The following is a 15,757-nucleotide window of genomic DNA, read 5'->3' as shown; positions in this document are numbered from 1 at the left end:
CATTTCTGGGATCCCTCTTTTCCCTTAAAGAGTCCCAGTTCTGCTTGGGTGCCTTGTCTACCAAACTCCATGCAACGAACACTTCTCCTGCTGACATGTGCCAGGCAAGAGCCAAGATGCGCTACACTGCTGAGGAACAGCCAATCAGAGGCACATTCGCTCCCTTCCTGACATCCTTCCCCCTTCGTCTAATGCCCCAGTTCTTTGTCTCAGAAGTAAGCACTGAGCAGCAGGGATGGGTGAAGGAAAATCAAGAAGCCAAAGTTTCTGGTCCTTACACAAAGAATTGGTTATCGCCTCTAAAGTCCGAAATGGCTTAGGACCAGAAGACTGCCTCTTCCAACCTCCCAATCAATCCCCAACAATATAATGATAATATATTGGTGAGGTCCTTCTCTGCATCCCACCGGCTTGTGAGATACAGTTGGCAGGGTTGTCCAACAGAGCCTTTTCTGCTGAGGCCCCCATAACATGGAAACTTCCTACCCTAGGAGGTTCACTTGGCCCTCTGTTTACCAGTGTGCCACTGTAGACTCAAAACGTTGTTACTTGAGAAAGCTTTTGGTGTGACTAGAGCTTGAATTTCTTTGTTTACTGCCTCTTTATCGTTCTGTTTCTTTCTTTCTCCCCCCCCCCCGCTGCCTTTTGGCTGTTTCATCATTGACTGTTAGATTGGTTTTTACTGATATGAGTCACCCCAAGCGTTTCCTTAGAAATGGAAAAAAGCAAAATAGGTTTTCTAACGAAAAGACACATACAGGCAGGAAAGAGAAAGACGTGACTTTCCGTGACACTGAAAGCAGGCAGAGCTGAAACTGTGAGACTCTCAGATTATATCCATAGATATTTTGAGAAGCGCTAAAATGATTCAGGATGCATTTTTGTGTTATACACGTGGAAAGAGGTGGGGACACTGAAGAGATAGTTGAGTAAGGGGGTAGTTCAGAAGACCTCACATTCTCAGTAGCTCAGATCCATAAATGGTCCCCAGTGGCTTTTTCAGATTTAGCAACCATGTGCACACATTTTTAAAAATAAGAATAATAATGCATGCTTTCTGCAAAACTTCATTAGCTTTGTATTTATCTAACTTACTGGATCGTTCTATTAATTTCCTGTCTTCAACATCAAATGAGACATTCCTCTCTTTCTTTGCATTTTCATATTCTTTTTCGGGTTCCTCCTCCCATTCAGATAGATCACTGCTGCTTTCACAGCTACTGCCGCTGCTGTTGTTCTTGGTCTTTTTCAAGAACTGCGCACTCTCTGGCATGGAATACAAGGGCTGGAGAGAAAGTTGGAGAGGGGGGAGAAAAAAAATGTATCAACATTTCTCTCCCTCCCCCCTTCATAATAACCTACTTCATTCTGGAGGGTTGGGAGCCTCTGTGACACTGCAAGGGACCGGGTCAGGCCCAATACATTTTGCTTTCTGCACTACAGAAGCAAATGGTGCCACCTCCCCCACCCAAGCGAAGGTGCATAATTTTGGCACCTGAGGCAGAAAATCTCACGTGTGGCTTCCCTGCCAGTAAAAATACTTTGGTAACAAATAATGACACACAAATTCAGCTGCCTGAGACCACAGCCTTTCTCTGCCTAACAATAGGGCCAGCCCCAATGGGATTGTAGCATGGAAAAGTAAATAATCTCCTATATGTGGGAAGTGAATCTCTGTATTGTTCTCATATACACACACACTTTTACACACACACACACACACAGATTTGATTTTAAAGTTTGGTAACAATTGAAAGATTCAATAAACAGACCCAAACAATACCAAGAGGGCTGCAGGTCCCCCAAAACTGCCCTAAAGTTTCCCCTTTCAAAATGCTGGTGTAACATTGGTGAGAGAAAGGTAATACATGTCCACTAGACCTCTTTTAGGAAAACGGGTTTCACATGCTTAGTTCTTTAAGCCACACTCATTCATATAATGTTTCCAATGTAGGTAAAACAAGGTTTTATAAAGCAGGTTTGGAAATAAAATAAAACAAACCAGCCAGCCAGCACTGGGGGATAAAACCCTAAGCAATAAAAACAAGACTTGGCCCGGTAAGCCTCACTGTAATCCCATATGCACACGGGACGCTATATCCAGTCAGGGTCATTTATCTTTCAAAATATGAGAGAGAGAGAGACACAAAACAGCCACAGGAACAATTGACAAGGTCGGATAATTGTCCTCCCTCCCTCCCTCCATAAAGCAGATGCAAAACAGAACATCAGCACAAACAATCCTCTGGAAATGTATCATTTGTTGCAAGAAGACTGCCCCACTGGCCTTCGCAGCCATGACGGTTAATCTCTTTACCAGCTGAGCTGTTGGGTTTTTATTTGCCTGTTTTCGGATGATTTCTAAGTGAAAAGTAGGTCACTCAAGATAAAAACGAGCAATTTATCTTTGCAGAGCTGTGCTGCACGTTCAGCTGAGGGTGGTGATGTACCCAGCTGTCCTTCAGAGAATCCTTAAGCCTCGGTCCTTAGCTGGGTGCCCCAAAGGGGGTCACTGGGGTAGGCAAAATTAAAGGGTGACTAAGAGCCCCAGCTTTACTACTGGGACAAAACCTGCCCTAAAATGTCCTAGTTATTACTAGTAGCTGCCACCACCTACTGAATTAACAGAACTATATAGAATTCGGAAGAGAATGCACTGGGGGTAAACGAGCCACAACACTGTCAGCCTGGGAGTTTGTGTGTCTGTTATATATAATGTGCATGTGCATTATTTGACATCACGTTAACATGCAGTTTCTAAAAGAGATGCAATGCAAGGGAGTATATAAACAGATACAGCTGGCTTAGCATAAAAGTACTTCCTGTAAGAAAGTGAAAATGTGCCATCTAGAGGACATAAATGGCCAGTTCAGTGCAAAAACCAAAATAGGGAGGAAGGGAAGACGGAAGAAACATCCCGCTTGCAATCCATGTTTTTGGGTGTCTTTTGTTTTAGCGAAAGGGAAAGGAAAGTATTAGAGCCTTATTGAAATTGTTCCCCGAGGCCAGGGCACCCTCCTCTCAGTCTGTGGCATTAACCTTCTTGTCTGTAGCATGGCAGTGCCATCCTGATTTTACCAGTCCCAAACTTCAAAGGTGTTTAGAATGCAGTGACATACCTTTGGGCCACGTGGCCGGACAGATTTGCCCATTAGCTTCTCATCGTCCAGTTCACATTGTTCCAAAAGATCCAATATGTCTTCTTCCTAAAAAAAGGGGGTGGGTGGGGGGTTAAATCTCTGGATTAGTATAAAAAGCCAGAATGCACACAAAATTATGAACATGGCTTCTTGCTTCTCATCAAGCAGAGGCTAGATTCCAAAAGGAAGGCATTATGTATTACTATAGACTTGCTGGAGCCTAATTAGGTTGGTACAGCTAACAGAGATGCCCAATTGATGCCCAAAGTATCTTCCCCCACACATGCCTTTCAAGGTGGTAAGCAGAAAATTATGCCAGTGGATGTACACTAGGAGCAAGGATGATGGCACATGGATTCCCGCACAGCTTTTCATCTGAATGCTATCAAAAAGTTCTACATGGGATGAGGGGAAACTGCAGATTTGCGGTTGCTTCAAAGGACCGCTGCCAAGTTTGGAGACCAGGATGTCGGGAGATGTTTCTTCCATCTCCCAAAACGTCTCCCTGAAGCTTTCAAAGACACATCATTACACAACCCCTCTCTACTAGGAGCCCTTTGAAAATGGACAGACACTCACAGAGAAGGCACATTATTGGAGATAATGCTTAGCCAATGGAATGTCCAGTTTTGGCAAATGTGTTGGAACATCTGGATGAATGGAAACTATCTCGGAGACACTTCCTCTCACACACCGGCCTTGAACGCTGTCAGTTCATTGCCATAAGCTGGAGGAATTGTGTGCTGGAGGAAACCCTACTGAAAAACTCCACCGGGCTTATGGGAAGACTTAGCACCACACAACCTCATGGAACAAAAGAGGGGTGAAGAACCTCTGGCCATCCAGGTATTCGTAGAATCATAGAACTGCAGAGTTGGGTCACCTGGTCCAACCCACTGCAATGCAGAAATCTCAACACACAGTCCCCCATCCAATTTGAAACCATACCAGGCCCTGCTTAGCTTTGCAAATGGGCTAGCGGTTTTATTGCCACACCCCTGTTTGTCACATGACAGCTCTTGCCATCCCTGACTATTGGCCATTCTGCCTGAAACCAATGGGAGTTGAGGTCCGATAACATGACCCATCCCTGGAACAGAAATGCAAGTTGGGTGAATCAGTGGTCACCTTCATTCTTTTGAGGGGGTTGTTCATCTCTCGCTGAAGTGAAGCTGCTCTACCGGCAAGGAACGTCTGAAAGGCAGTGGCTAACAAGCCCTCATATTTTTCAAGTAGCAGCTTATCGTCAGGAGGGTAAATGCGCCTACGGTTTAAACAGAAGGAGGAGGAGAAAAATTATGAAGTGTAGCCACAATCCAACAAAGTCACCACACACTGCACTGAAATGAACAGGAGTCATGTTAGAGTGAGGAAGTGAGCTTCCATTCATACCACGGAGATGTGCGTATTAGTTTGATCCCAGAGGCTTATGCGCAAAACCTCCGGAGGTACGATTTGTTCAGTGTTCACTAGCAACATGAAGCATACACTGGTGGGGACGGGGCACTAATTCTAGTCCAATTACTCTATGTGTGGTTTAACAGGGGTGTGGGTAGGTGTTACAAGCTATAAAAAGCAAAGGAAAAAAACGGGGCAGTGCTAGATCTTCTATGGATAGAGAGGAAGGTTTTAAACGCTGAATACTCACTGAAATGTCAACGTCAGGTATGCGCGAGGCATGAAACATTAACAAAATAGTGCATTCATAATTCAGAAGTGTCAAGGCTGAGTTCAAGGGGCAGGGGTGCTGCAAAAAGGAGTGGGAGATCCCATTGCTATCCTTGAAAAACAATAATCCGTCCTGAGCCATTTCTTGCTTTCTATAAGGCTGGGAGAAGGGAGCGCCAGCCACCCCTCGCCTTGTCTAGCAGCTGCACTACACCATCCAATGGCCCAAGACTGCCATAGACAGCTGGGGAGGTTAGAGGAGCAGAATTAATCCAGACTCTCTTTATTTGGGGGCAGGGGCTTGTTGTTGTTCACAAAACTCTTGAAAGAGCAATGGCCCCCATATAAATAAATGTACAAATACAGTGGTGCCTCGCAAGACGAAATTAATCCGTTCCGCGAGTCTCTTCGTCTTGCGGTTTTTTCGTCTTGCGAAGCACAGCTATTAGCGGCTTAGCGGCTATTAACGGCTTAGCGGCTTTAAGAAAAAGGAAACAAACTCGCAAGAACTCGCAAGACGTTTCGTCTTGCGAAGCAAGCCCATAGGGAAATTCGTCTTGCGGAACGACTCAAAAAACGGAAAACTCTTTCGTCTTGCGCATTTTTCGTCTTGTGAGGCATTCGTCTTGCGAGGTACCACTGTAATAATAATAATAATAATAATAATAATAATAATAATAATAATAATAATTTATTTATTATTTATACCCCGCCCATCTGGCTGGGTTTCCCCAGCCACTCTGGGCGGCTTCCAACTGAATATTAAAAACAATACAGCATCAGACATTAAAAACTTCCCTAAAGAGGGCTGCCTTCAGTTGTCTTTTAAAAGTAAAATAGTTGTTTATTGCCTTGACATCTGCTGGGAGGGCGTTCCACAGGGCAGGCGCCACCACCGAGAAGGCCCTCTGCCTGTTTCCCTGTAACCTTACTTCTCGCAATGAGGGAACTGCAAGGCCCTCAGCGCTGGATCTCAGTGTCCAGGCTGAACGATGGGGGTGGAGACGCTCCTTCAGGTATACAGGACTGAGGCCATTTAGGGCTTTAAAGGTCAGCACCAACACTTTGAATTGTGCTCGGAAACGTACTGGAAGCCAATGCAGATCTCTCAGAACCGGTGTTATGTGGTCTCAGCGGACAAAGGACTACAGGAATCCTGTGGACCCACCGTTGAAGTGCCCATGTCTACTGGACATTTCATTGTCCTAGATGAGCAGAGGAAGCACCCAAGGATGCTCAACACCTCCCTGTGGCTGTGCGTTTCAAGGCAAGACTGACTACAGGGCAAGTTTCAGCTTTGGGGCAGAGCCCATCCTTTGCAAACAGAAGGCTGCAGGTTCAATCCCTGCCAACTTTACTTAAAAGATCCAGGTAAGATGATAAAGAAGATTATTTGGGTAAAACCCTTAGATGATAAAGAAGATTCTTTGGAAGAAACCCTTGAGAGTGGCAGGCCAGTTGGAGTAAAAAAATAATGGGCTAGATGGATAAATATTCTGTCTTGGCGCAAGTCAACTTCCTATGTACCTATGACTGGAAAGCTGCCTTTCAAAGACGGTTGTCCACTAATACCGACCTTCTGACTGTAAAAAGCTCCTGATAAGCTTTCCAGGCAACCTAGGGTTCTCTGGAATACAGTTTGAAACTAGACTGGGAAAGGTTACTGCCTCTTCTGTGATTTACGGATCCAATCCTAAGCACGATTGGGAATAAGCTCCATTAAAACACACCTTACTTCATCAGGTGCACTATCAATTAATAGCAAAGCATAACATGATCTGTCTCATTAAAAAAAAAAAATCAGTAATATTTTGCTTTCATAATTCAACCCTATAGTTCTGAGTTAGAAAAGAAAAGAAAAGAAAAGAAAAGAAAAGAAAAGAAAAGAAAAGAAAAGAAAGAAATACATTCAGGGACAGAAATCACCAGAGCACCCAATGGATGTTTTCACTGTAGTGTCTGGAAATAAGTAATTTTATATTTCACAGTTAATTAGAGTGGTAATCCGGGGTCTTATGTGTGTGTGTGTTAGTTAGTTAGTTAGTTAGTTAGTTGGTTGGTTGGTTGGTTGGTTGGTTGGTTATTGCAAGTATTTTTCTGTCCACCTTTCAAGTTCCTAACAAAGTTTATGAAAAGACAATTTAAAAGAATCATAATGTAAATGCCAAAACAAAAGCAAACCTGACTGACATTATTTGCTGAGTATTATAACAGTTCACTAAAACAATAACCTTTTCATCCCTAAAGCTGGGTGCAGGCTTCCTGAATTCAATAGTTTGCAAATATGGAACCAGCCCTGGCAGCTCATGGTTCCTTCTTCATCTTCCTCTCTAACCCTCAGCAAATTTCCCCATGCTTCTTATTACTTTTGATCATAGCTTTAGAATAATACATACACTGTCAATAATTATGGTCGATAACCTCTCATCTTGACCAAGATTTAAAACCGGGATAGGCTGGGAGAAAAAGAAATTCACTCTGGACAAAGGAAGGACAAGAAATGTCTGTCTCCAAGGTCACCTCCCAATTCTGCCAAATTGCAGTTTGTGGCGAAACAGTGTTACACCTGCCCTCTGCACCAGATGTAAATCTTGCTGCTGGTGGTAAATATTTTTAAACTCAATAACTGGCAGCACTTCCTAGTCATATCCATGCCATCCCTTTCAGCCATTGACAGAAAAGCACCTTTGCACAAATGGGATTGAGGCACCACGCTCACCTGCTACAAAGCAACAGTACCCAAGATTTATTCCTGATAGGAAGCCCAGATGACATAGCTACCTGTAATTCCCCATGTGCCTGTTTTCGTGCTCTTCTTTGGAGATCTGCTTGCGCACTTGTGCCAGTCTCTCCTTCTGAAAATCAAGAACATTTAAGAAATGTTACAGATAGGTAGCCGTGTTGGTCTGCCATAGTCAAAATAAAAAATTCCTTCCAGTAGCACCTTAAAGACCAACTAAGTTAGTTCTTGGTATGAGCTTTCGTGTGCATGCACACTTCTTCAGATACCTGAAGAAGTGTGCATGCACACGAAAGCTCATACCAAGAACTAACTTAGTTGGTCTTTAAGGTGCTACTGGAAGGAATTTTTATTTAAGAAATGATCAAACATGTTCCTTGAGGAAGGGCAGAAAACAGAGGCTTGCTTGTTTGTTTATTTGAGAAAAGCAATCTACCAGTTCCTCTCTCCTCCTTTCTAGGGAACGGCGCTGTTTCTCCCAGTCGGAAGACACTGGTGACAGCCTTTTCATGGAGCCTTGGCCGTAAAGCCTCTTCTGAGCTTCTGCTTTCTGCTTGGCTAGGTTTTTTCTTTTATCGCTTGTCCTGAAACAGAAAAGCACAGCGATGAAAGGAAACCCAGAGAAGAAATGTATCCAGTGTGGTGTAGTGGTTAAGAGTGGTGGACTCATAATCTGGTGAACTGGGTTCGCATCCCCGCTCCTCCACATGCAGCTGCTAGGTGACCTTGGACTAGTCATATTTCTCTGAAGTCTCTCAGCCTCCCTCACCTCACAGAGTATTTGTTGTGGGGGAGGAAGGGAAAGGAGATTGTTAGCCGCTTTGAGACTCCTTAGGGTAGTGATAAAGCGGGATATCAAGTCCAAACTCTTCTTCTTCCATCAAAGAGGGGTGCCATCTGGTCTCACCTTCTCCTAGGCCTTTAAAACATTGGTGCATAGGAGCCGCTGGGCAAAAAAATTCATGGCATAGGGGCCTGTCGGTGAGTTTGCAGTGGCAACTCACCTGCTGGGAGGCGAGGGAAGTGTCTTCCCCTCCCCCCACCCGACTTCCACAGTCACCATCACCGTCAGGGATGGTTCCAGGTTTCAGAGGCCTCTGAGAAAGGTATCCTCCATGAGCTCCCTCAGAGCAGGGAAAGCTCCTTTCCTCAACTCCCATTGCCTGAGAAATGAAGAGTAGAAGCACTGGCAGCTGTACCAAGGAACTGACCGGCAGTGTGAGCAGAAGCTGTCTGCCCTCCCTTTCAATAGCAGCCACTCTTCGCTGCTTGCCAGCACACTCTAATAAATAATAATAGTAATAATAATAATTCTATTATTTGTGTTATGTATTCAGTGGTCTGTGTTTGCCTGACCTTGAGTCTGGACTAAGGATTCTGAGCTCCTGTGTTCTGATTCGATACATGATATCCAATCACAGAACATTTCAAGATTTGGGCCTCTGCCATTGGCCCTTAAACTCCAAGTGATGATTCACAACTTGGAAGTTTAGACCAGTGTTTCCCAACCGGTGTTCCGCGGCACATTAGTGTGCCGCCGGAAGTTGCCTGGTGTGCCGTGGGAGGGAGGCGGGCGAGTCGGGCTAATCCTCCGACGAGCTCCACCTCCAGACCCATTGCTCAAATCCTTTAACCCAGGAAGGCAGGAGGGTGGGGAGGGGGGGAGAAAGAGAAAAAAGAAAGGGTGGAAAAAAAGAAGGGGAAGAGAAAATATTTTTTTAAAAAAAAAAGGAAAGAGAGGGGAAAAAGCGAGGGATGGAGGAAGGGGAAGGGGGAAGAAGATGGGGGGTCTTTGTGTATAAACAGAAGGGGAGGACAATGAAGAGGGGCGGGGCTTGGCAGGCAGCAGATAACTGGGGAGGGGGGCGCGGCTGGCGGCGGCTCAAGGCAGGAAGGGAGGAGCTGCCTCGCGGAGAGTCTTGGGCTGCAGAGATTTCCCATTCAGGAGCGTGGGAGGCCACGCCGTGGATGGGAATCTCCTCCTCCTCTTCCTCCTCCTCTTCCTCCTCCTCCTCCAGGAGAGAGGGTGGTCCGCCCCACCGAGTCGGGCCTGCTCAAGCGTGGGAGCCTATAGTTAGAGCTCAGCCCCTTTTCTTGCCTTCCCCGCCCCCCCACGGAGCACATTTTCCTCACCCCCCCAACCCCCGCATGTAGAATAGAAGCCCTCCAGCCTCCACGGTGCACAAACTCTCCCCTCTGCAACGAAGCGCTTTGTTGCATATCTTTGGTGAGGTTTTTAGGCAGTCTTGGTGCACCTTAAATCAGCGCTAATTGCGCCTGGACGCAGTATTTACTTCCGAGTAGGCCCCCTTCTCCCCCCCCCCCCGTAGCACCTGACGTTGCTATTCGTATCATCAGGTTTGTTTGTTGATAATTTAATTGTTTTAAAAGCATCATGCTAAAGAGCTCTCTCCCACCCCCAGACCCTTGGGCAAAACAGAAACACACACATACACAAACACAGAGATTGAGCCCTGCAGGTTTTATGAAATGAATGGATTCTGAATGCCTGTTTCAGTGGCTTGTCCGCCTTAGGCTGCTGGGCCAGACACCTGTTACACGGTGCAGTCCGTAAGCTGTGAGCGCTGCTACCTGCCGCCGAGACCATGTAACGACAGTCTTGAAAGACCTACATTGGCTCCCAGTACCTTTCCGAGCACAATTCAAAGTGTTGGTGCTGACCTTTAAAGCCCTAAGCGGTTTCGGTCCAGTATACCTGAAGTAGCGTCTCCGCCACCATCGTTCAGCCCAGACACTGAGATCCAGTGCCAAGGGCCTTCTGGCAATTCCCTCACTGTGAAAAGTGAGGTTACAGGGAACCAGGCAGCGGGCCTTCTCGGTAGTGGCGCCCGCCCTGTGGAATGCCCTCCCATCAGACATCAAAGAGATAACCATTACCTTCTATGCTGTTACTATTTTTTAATTTTTTTTTACATAAGTAAAAAGTGACCTTTCCCCATCTGGCATGGTGGTGTGCCTCGAGATTTTTTTCATGAAACAAGTGTGCCTTTGCCCAAAAAAGGTTGGGAAACACTGGTTTAGACTGCCAATCACGTTGGGAGTGGGAGTGGCCCAGGCCTTCAGAAATGTATATAAGCAGGTGCTTTGTCCCTGTTGTTCAGTTATGTAGTTCAATAAAGGTCCTTGCTGTTATCACTATGTCTTGTCTTGTGGGAACCCACCTACACTTCAATTTGTACCCCACCCATCTGGCTGGGTTGCCCCAGCCACTCTGGGCGGCTTCCAAAGAAATATAAAAGCATAATAAAACATCAAACCTTAAAAACTTCCCTATGCTGAGCTGCCTTCAGATGTCTTCTAAAAGGTGCACAGTTATTTATCTCCTTAACATCTGACAGGAGGGTGCTCCACAGGGTGGGTTCCACTACCAAGAAGGCCCTCTGCCTAGTTCCCTGTAACTTCATTTCTTGCAATGAGGGAACTGCCAGAAGGCTCTATGTGCTGGACCTCCGTGCCTGGGCCGAACAGTGGGGGGTGGAGACGCTCCTTCAAGTATACAGGGTCAAGGCTGTTTAGGGCTTTAAAGGTCAGCACCAACACTTTGAATTGTCGGCCACATGTTCTGGTGTTCCCGAGAGCTCAGATACATACTGGAAATACATCAGCAGGAGACCAGCCTTGCTTTCCTGAAGCACAGCTCTTTCCACTGCCAACAGATTGCTGGGACAGCCAGAAAAGGCAGGCCGCCATCCAAGAAAGTGGAAAGGACACTGAGGATCAGCTGCAGGCCAGGAGAATGCATGGTGTGGGGGAAGCAATGGCGTTTATCTAGCTGCCCTTGGGGACGAACAGGCAAGCAGCCAGCAGCAGCGGCAGGAATAGAAGCTGCTACTTCAGCCCATCTCCTCTGTGAGCAGCAGTTCAGGAAAAGATGGAGGAAGGTATTCAGGGCCGGGTACAGGGAAAGGAGCTTGACTGGAAGAGGAGAATTTAAAGGCATGGGACTGGAAAGCTTCGTTTGGGGAATGTAAAAGATGGAGTCAGCAGAAAGGATCTTGGAACGGGAATGTGTTTACCTTTTTTCTATTTTGTGGTGGCATTTTATCAAGTTGTGGTATTTTATTGCATCTTTATTACAACAGCTTAAAAAATAATAACCACACAAGAAATTGATTCATGCCAGAAGGAAAATAAAGCTAACTACATTTCCGCTCCGATTCTAGCTGCCAATCATATAATTATTCTTTTTAAAGAACCAAATAAATACCGTATTTTTCGCTCTATAGGACGCACTTTTCCCCCTTCAAAAATGAAGGGGAACTGTGTGTGCGTCCTATGGAGCAAAGACACCATAGCCCCGCGACCCTGTCCTGGCTGCAGAGGTGATGCGCGGCTATAGAGGCTCCTACCATAGCAAGCATCACCTCTCCAGCCGGGAGAGCGCACGCAGGGCTAAAGCAGCCCCCCGTGACCCTCTCCTGGCTGGAGAGGTGACGTGCGGCTATGGCAGGAGCCTCTCTGCTGCGCCTTTCCGCTGCTCCCTGACCTGCTCTTTGGGGCTGGTGGTGGACTTCCCCCGCCCCAAAGAGCAGGTCGAAAGGAACCTGAACCCTGGAGAGCGAGAGGGGTCAGTGCACACCGACCCCTCTCACTCTCCAGGCTTCCAAGGTAGCCGCCTGAACGCACCTTAAATGGCACCTTGTTTTAGAGTGGGAAAACAAGAGGGGGAAAGTTCTCCCCCTCTCTGTGCAGCGCCTCCTGCCGCTTCACTGAAGGGGCGCTGGGCAGAGAGGGGGAGAATTTTTTTTTCTTGTTTTCCCCCCTCTAAAACAAAGTGCGTCCTATTGTCCGGTGCGTCCTATGGTGCGAAAAATACGGTAATCCACACCAATGAGGACACGAAGGAAATGCATCACATGGGAGGAGGCACCCATAAAACATTTACAGCTGAAAGCATTCTAAAAAGTAGGATGGAAAACTGCAAAAACTTTCCTCTCGTTTGCAGTTTTCCCTCATTTATTAATTACTCCCCCTCAGACTGCCATAGCACTGAGCTAACCCAACAGAATGTGCACGTCTGAAGGAATTTGGATTTCAAACGGCACCAGAAAGCTTCTGTTAAATGAAGTTGTTTAGAGGTCTCAATAAACAGCCAAAGAGCACAAAATTGAAATGAATAAAAGAAAAGAATGAAGACAAACTCATATTACTATAGCTAAAAAGAAAGGGGGAGATGCAATTTGTCAAAGGTCTGTAGTATTGTGTGCCAAGGAAGCAGAATTTGGGAGATAAGGGTGTGCTCCTTTTGATGACAGGAAAAGAGCAAGGCTTTTCCTTTACCATCTTTATGGTCACTATATACCCATCTTTATTCCCTCTCATGACTTAACTTAGCCCCAACATGAGATCTTCCTACGGTGGGTAGCAAATTTAAATCAGAGTGCTGCCTGAAGAAGCTGCCTGGGCCTTCCACAGCTCCCGCATCAAACAAAAGATTTAACTAACATATCTTCTGATGAGGGAACGAAGTTAAATTTGGCTCAGAAGAATTTAACATAAACCACAAGTTTCCTATGAATCATTTACAATGACTTTGGTATATCATGATGTAAATGTATCTCCATTCCCTCCCCCCTCCAAAAAAAACCAAACAACAACTAACGAAAAGAACAACAGGGGGAATGTAGTTTTACCTTATATTGAGCAGCTTTAATGCATTCAGCAGGACACCTTTTTTCACATCATAGTCTATTTTTTGGTCAGTACCAAAGCTCGGGGCTCGGTTAATCTGAAAAAATTAAAGACGACAGAACATCTCCAGGAATGTCTTAATCCACAAAATAACCGAGAGACATAACACTGGGGCCCAGCTTTCAAATGCCAAACACCCACACTCTCAAGCATTATTCCAAACTATTTGGAAATAATTGGGGGGTGCATGTGTGCAGGCCCCAACATCCCCAACCCCCCCCCCAGCTTCACCTCCAAGGTCTGAATGGAGATTCTTCATGTGTTCACCAAAAACACACTTTGAATCATCCCCAGGAGTGCAAACACTGAGGAACCAAATTTCTTGATTATTGAGGGTTCTTAGCCCGTGGATAATGCCTTCCTGCTTGACTTGGGAAGTTCAGTATCTTGGCATCACTGCGAAGAGGGCCCTGTCTCTTGTGTCTGTCCGCCCAGGGCATCAGAAGATTATCAGGGTAGGTTTGGATAGATCTGAACTGTGTCATTCAAACTGTCCGGAACATTGAAGTCAAAAGGGACGCCTTTAGTTTTTTGTGTTTTTTGTGTGGAAACCATTAAAAAACAAAAAGGTAAAGGACCCCTAGATGGTTAAGTTCAGTCAAAGGCAACTATGGGGTTGTGGCGCTCATCTCTGCTTTCAGGCCGAGGGAGCTGGTGTTTTCCACAGACAGCTTTCCGGGTCATGTGGCCAGCATGACTAAACCACTTCTGGTGCAACGGAACACCATGACGGAAACCAGGGTGCACAGAAACGCCATTTACCTTTCCGCCACAGCAGCATCTATTTATCTACTTGCACTGGTGTGCTTTTGAACTGCTAAGTTAGCAGGAGCTGGGACAGAGCAACGGGAGCTCACCCTGTCACAGATTCAAACTGCTGACCTTCTGATCGGCAAGCCCAGGAGGCTCAGTAGTTTAGACCACAGCGCCACCCGCGTGGAAACCAGTGCATATGATGTAATATTAGGACTGTAGGTTTAACTTTTCCAGCTTCAGTTAACAGTGTGGCAGCTGCATTCCAGAGCAACAGAAGCTTTCAAACCTGAGTAGAGCATGTTAACAATCCCACTGGGACATGACTATCACATACATTATAAGCTTCTTGAAGAAAGGACGTGTGAATGGTGGACGTAGATGAGCACTCCTAGCCACTGCTTCCCCTTGTCCATCTAGGATCAAGGCTGTGTCTAGAATCTGCTTCCAACCTGCCATGTTCATCATCCAGTTTTCAGCTGCACACTCTTCCTTCTCTTGCCCTTACCCTCCTCTGTCTTCTTCCTCTCTGGACTCGCCATTTTGCATATCCTCGACTTTTGCATATCCTCCTTTGACGGCACACCATATCATTCTCTTCAATCTAGTCCTGTGCAAGCCAGCTAGGACAATTTATTGTGTTGACAAGGGCATTCTCTCTCCCACTTACAAGCAGAAGACATCATGCAACCACTGCTCTCGCGAGGAAGCTCTAGACAGCGTAAACTGGAGGACCGGTTCATTGATTTCATGTAGGACATTTCTGTCCCACTCTTATGTACTACACAGTGTTCGCATAAAACATTGCGGCCGATCAAAAATACAAAAATAAAAATAAATCAACGCTTGAACCAAAGTTCAGTTCAGAAACAAGGGGAGTCTGAAGAGGCATGTTGAGATGCATTCAACACGGAAACAAGAGGACTGTGTCTCTGAAGAAATGCAGCTATTGATGTATTAGGCTCTGTATATATTACCAGCTTTAAACTAGGTTTTCTCATTTCGGATCAAAGGTGGTTTTGGGGTAAATGCATCAAAGCACAGTATTTCATAAGAAACTACAGGATAGACACGGATGGTGACTAATCTGTGAAAACTGCTTCCCAAGCCAGTGGTTAATAAAATTAGTTAATAGAAATAAACTAGCTAATAAAATGAATGTTCCAGATGAGACACTACTGCTCTGCTTGCAGGATAATCTTCCATGTTTCTTCCACTAGATGGTGCAAGCACTTCCATCTTTAAAACAAGACACAAGGCCAGGACAAAGCGGGAGTCTACACTTGCTCCCTCTGAAAGCGGGGGATGTTTCGTGAAAAGGGACTTCCCGAGCATTGATAAAACCCATTCATATTTTAAATCACCACCTCTTTTGAGCTCTTTTGTGCACTGTGAAAAAGCTCTCATCCAGGAAGGCCTTCTATGATTAGTTCTACTGGGTATATGCTGGCTTTGAGACACGGCCAGCCTTTGGAGAACGTAAGAAGAGCCACCTAGTCCATCATCCAAACAGATGAGAATGATGGAGAGCCTGGAGGAACAGCCCTCTGCACTCTTCTCCTGCTCCCTGCTCCCAGCAAATAAAATGCAGGGCTGCCAAAATCCATCAATTATGATCTGGGTTAGCTTTGCTCAATGACCTGGCTGTTTTCGTACATGGTTCAGGGATTTTGCATTGCATCATTTTTGTAACACTTAGAAACTGTTAAGAAGGTCTGGTATCTAATGGAGCAGACCAACGGCC

General features: G+C 45.8%; 1 protein-coding gene across 3 annotated transcripts in view; it reads right to left on the bottom strand.

Moving 5' to 3' along the window:
* Window positions 1–15,757, bottom strand: part of TTLL7 (tubulin tyrosine ligase like 7) — an 80,984-nt gene that overhangs the window by 22,220 nt on the left and 43,007 nt on the right. For all 3 annotated transcript variants that reach the window (XM_082228081.1, XM_082228083.1, XM_082228082.1), the window contains exons 10-15: window positions 13,203–13,297; window positions 7,985–8,132; window positions 7,590–7,663; window positions 4,269–4,404; window positions 3,120–3,206; window positions 1,096–1,285 (exon numbers count right to left, since the gene is read on the bottom strand). In XM_082228081.1, the coding sequence (XP_082084207.1) occupies window positions 1,096–1,285; window positions 3,120–3,206; window positions 4,269–4,404; window positions 7,590–7,663; window positions 7,985–8,132; window positions 13,203–13,297 (730 nt within the window). The remainder of the gene's footprint in view (window positions 1–1,095; window positions 1,286–3,119; window positions 3,207–4,268; window positions 4,405–7,589; window positions 7,664–7,984; window positions 8,133–13,202; window positions 13,298–15,757) is intronic.

Source organism: Podarcis vaucheri (assembly GCF_965113315.1).
Source record: "Podarcis vaucheri genome assembly, chromosome: 6".
NCBI classification, from domain to species: Eukaryota; Metazoa; Chordata; class Lepidosauria; order Squamata; family Lacertidae; genus Podarcis; species Podarcis vaucheri.
This window is presented reverse-complemented; position numbering and strand designations above follow the sequence as displayed.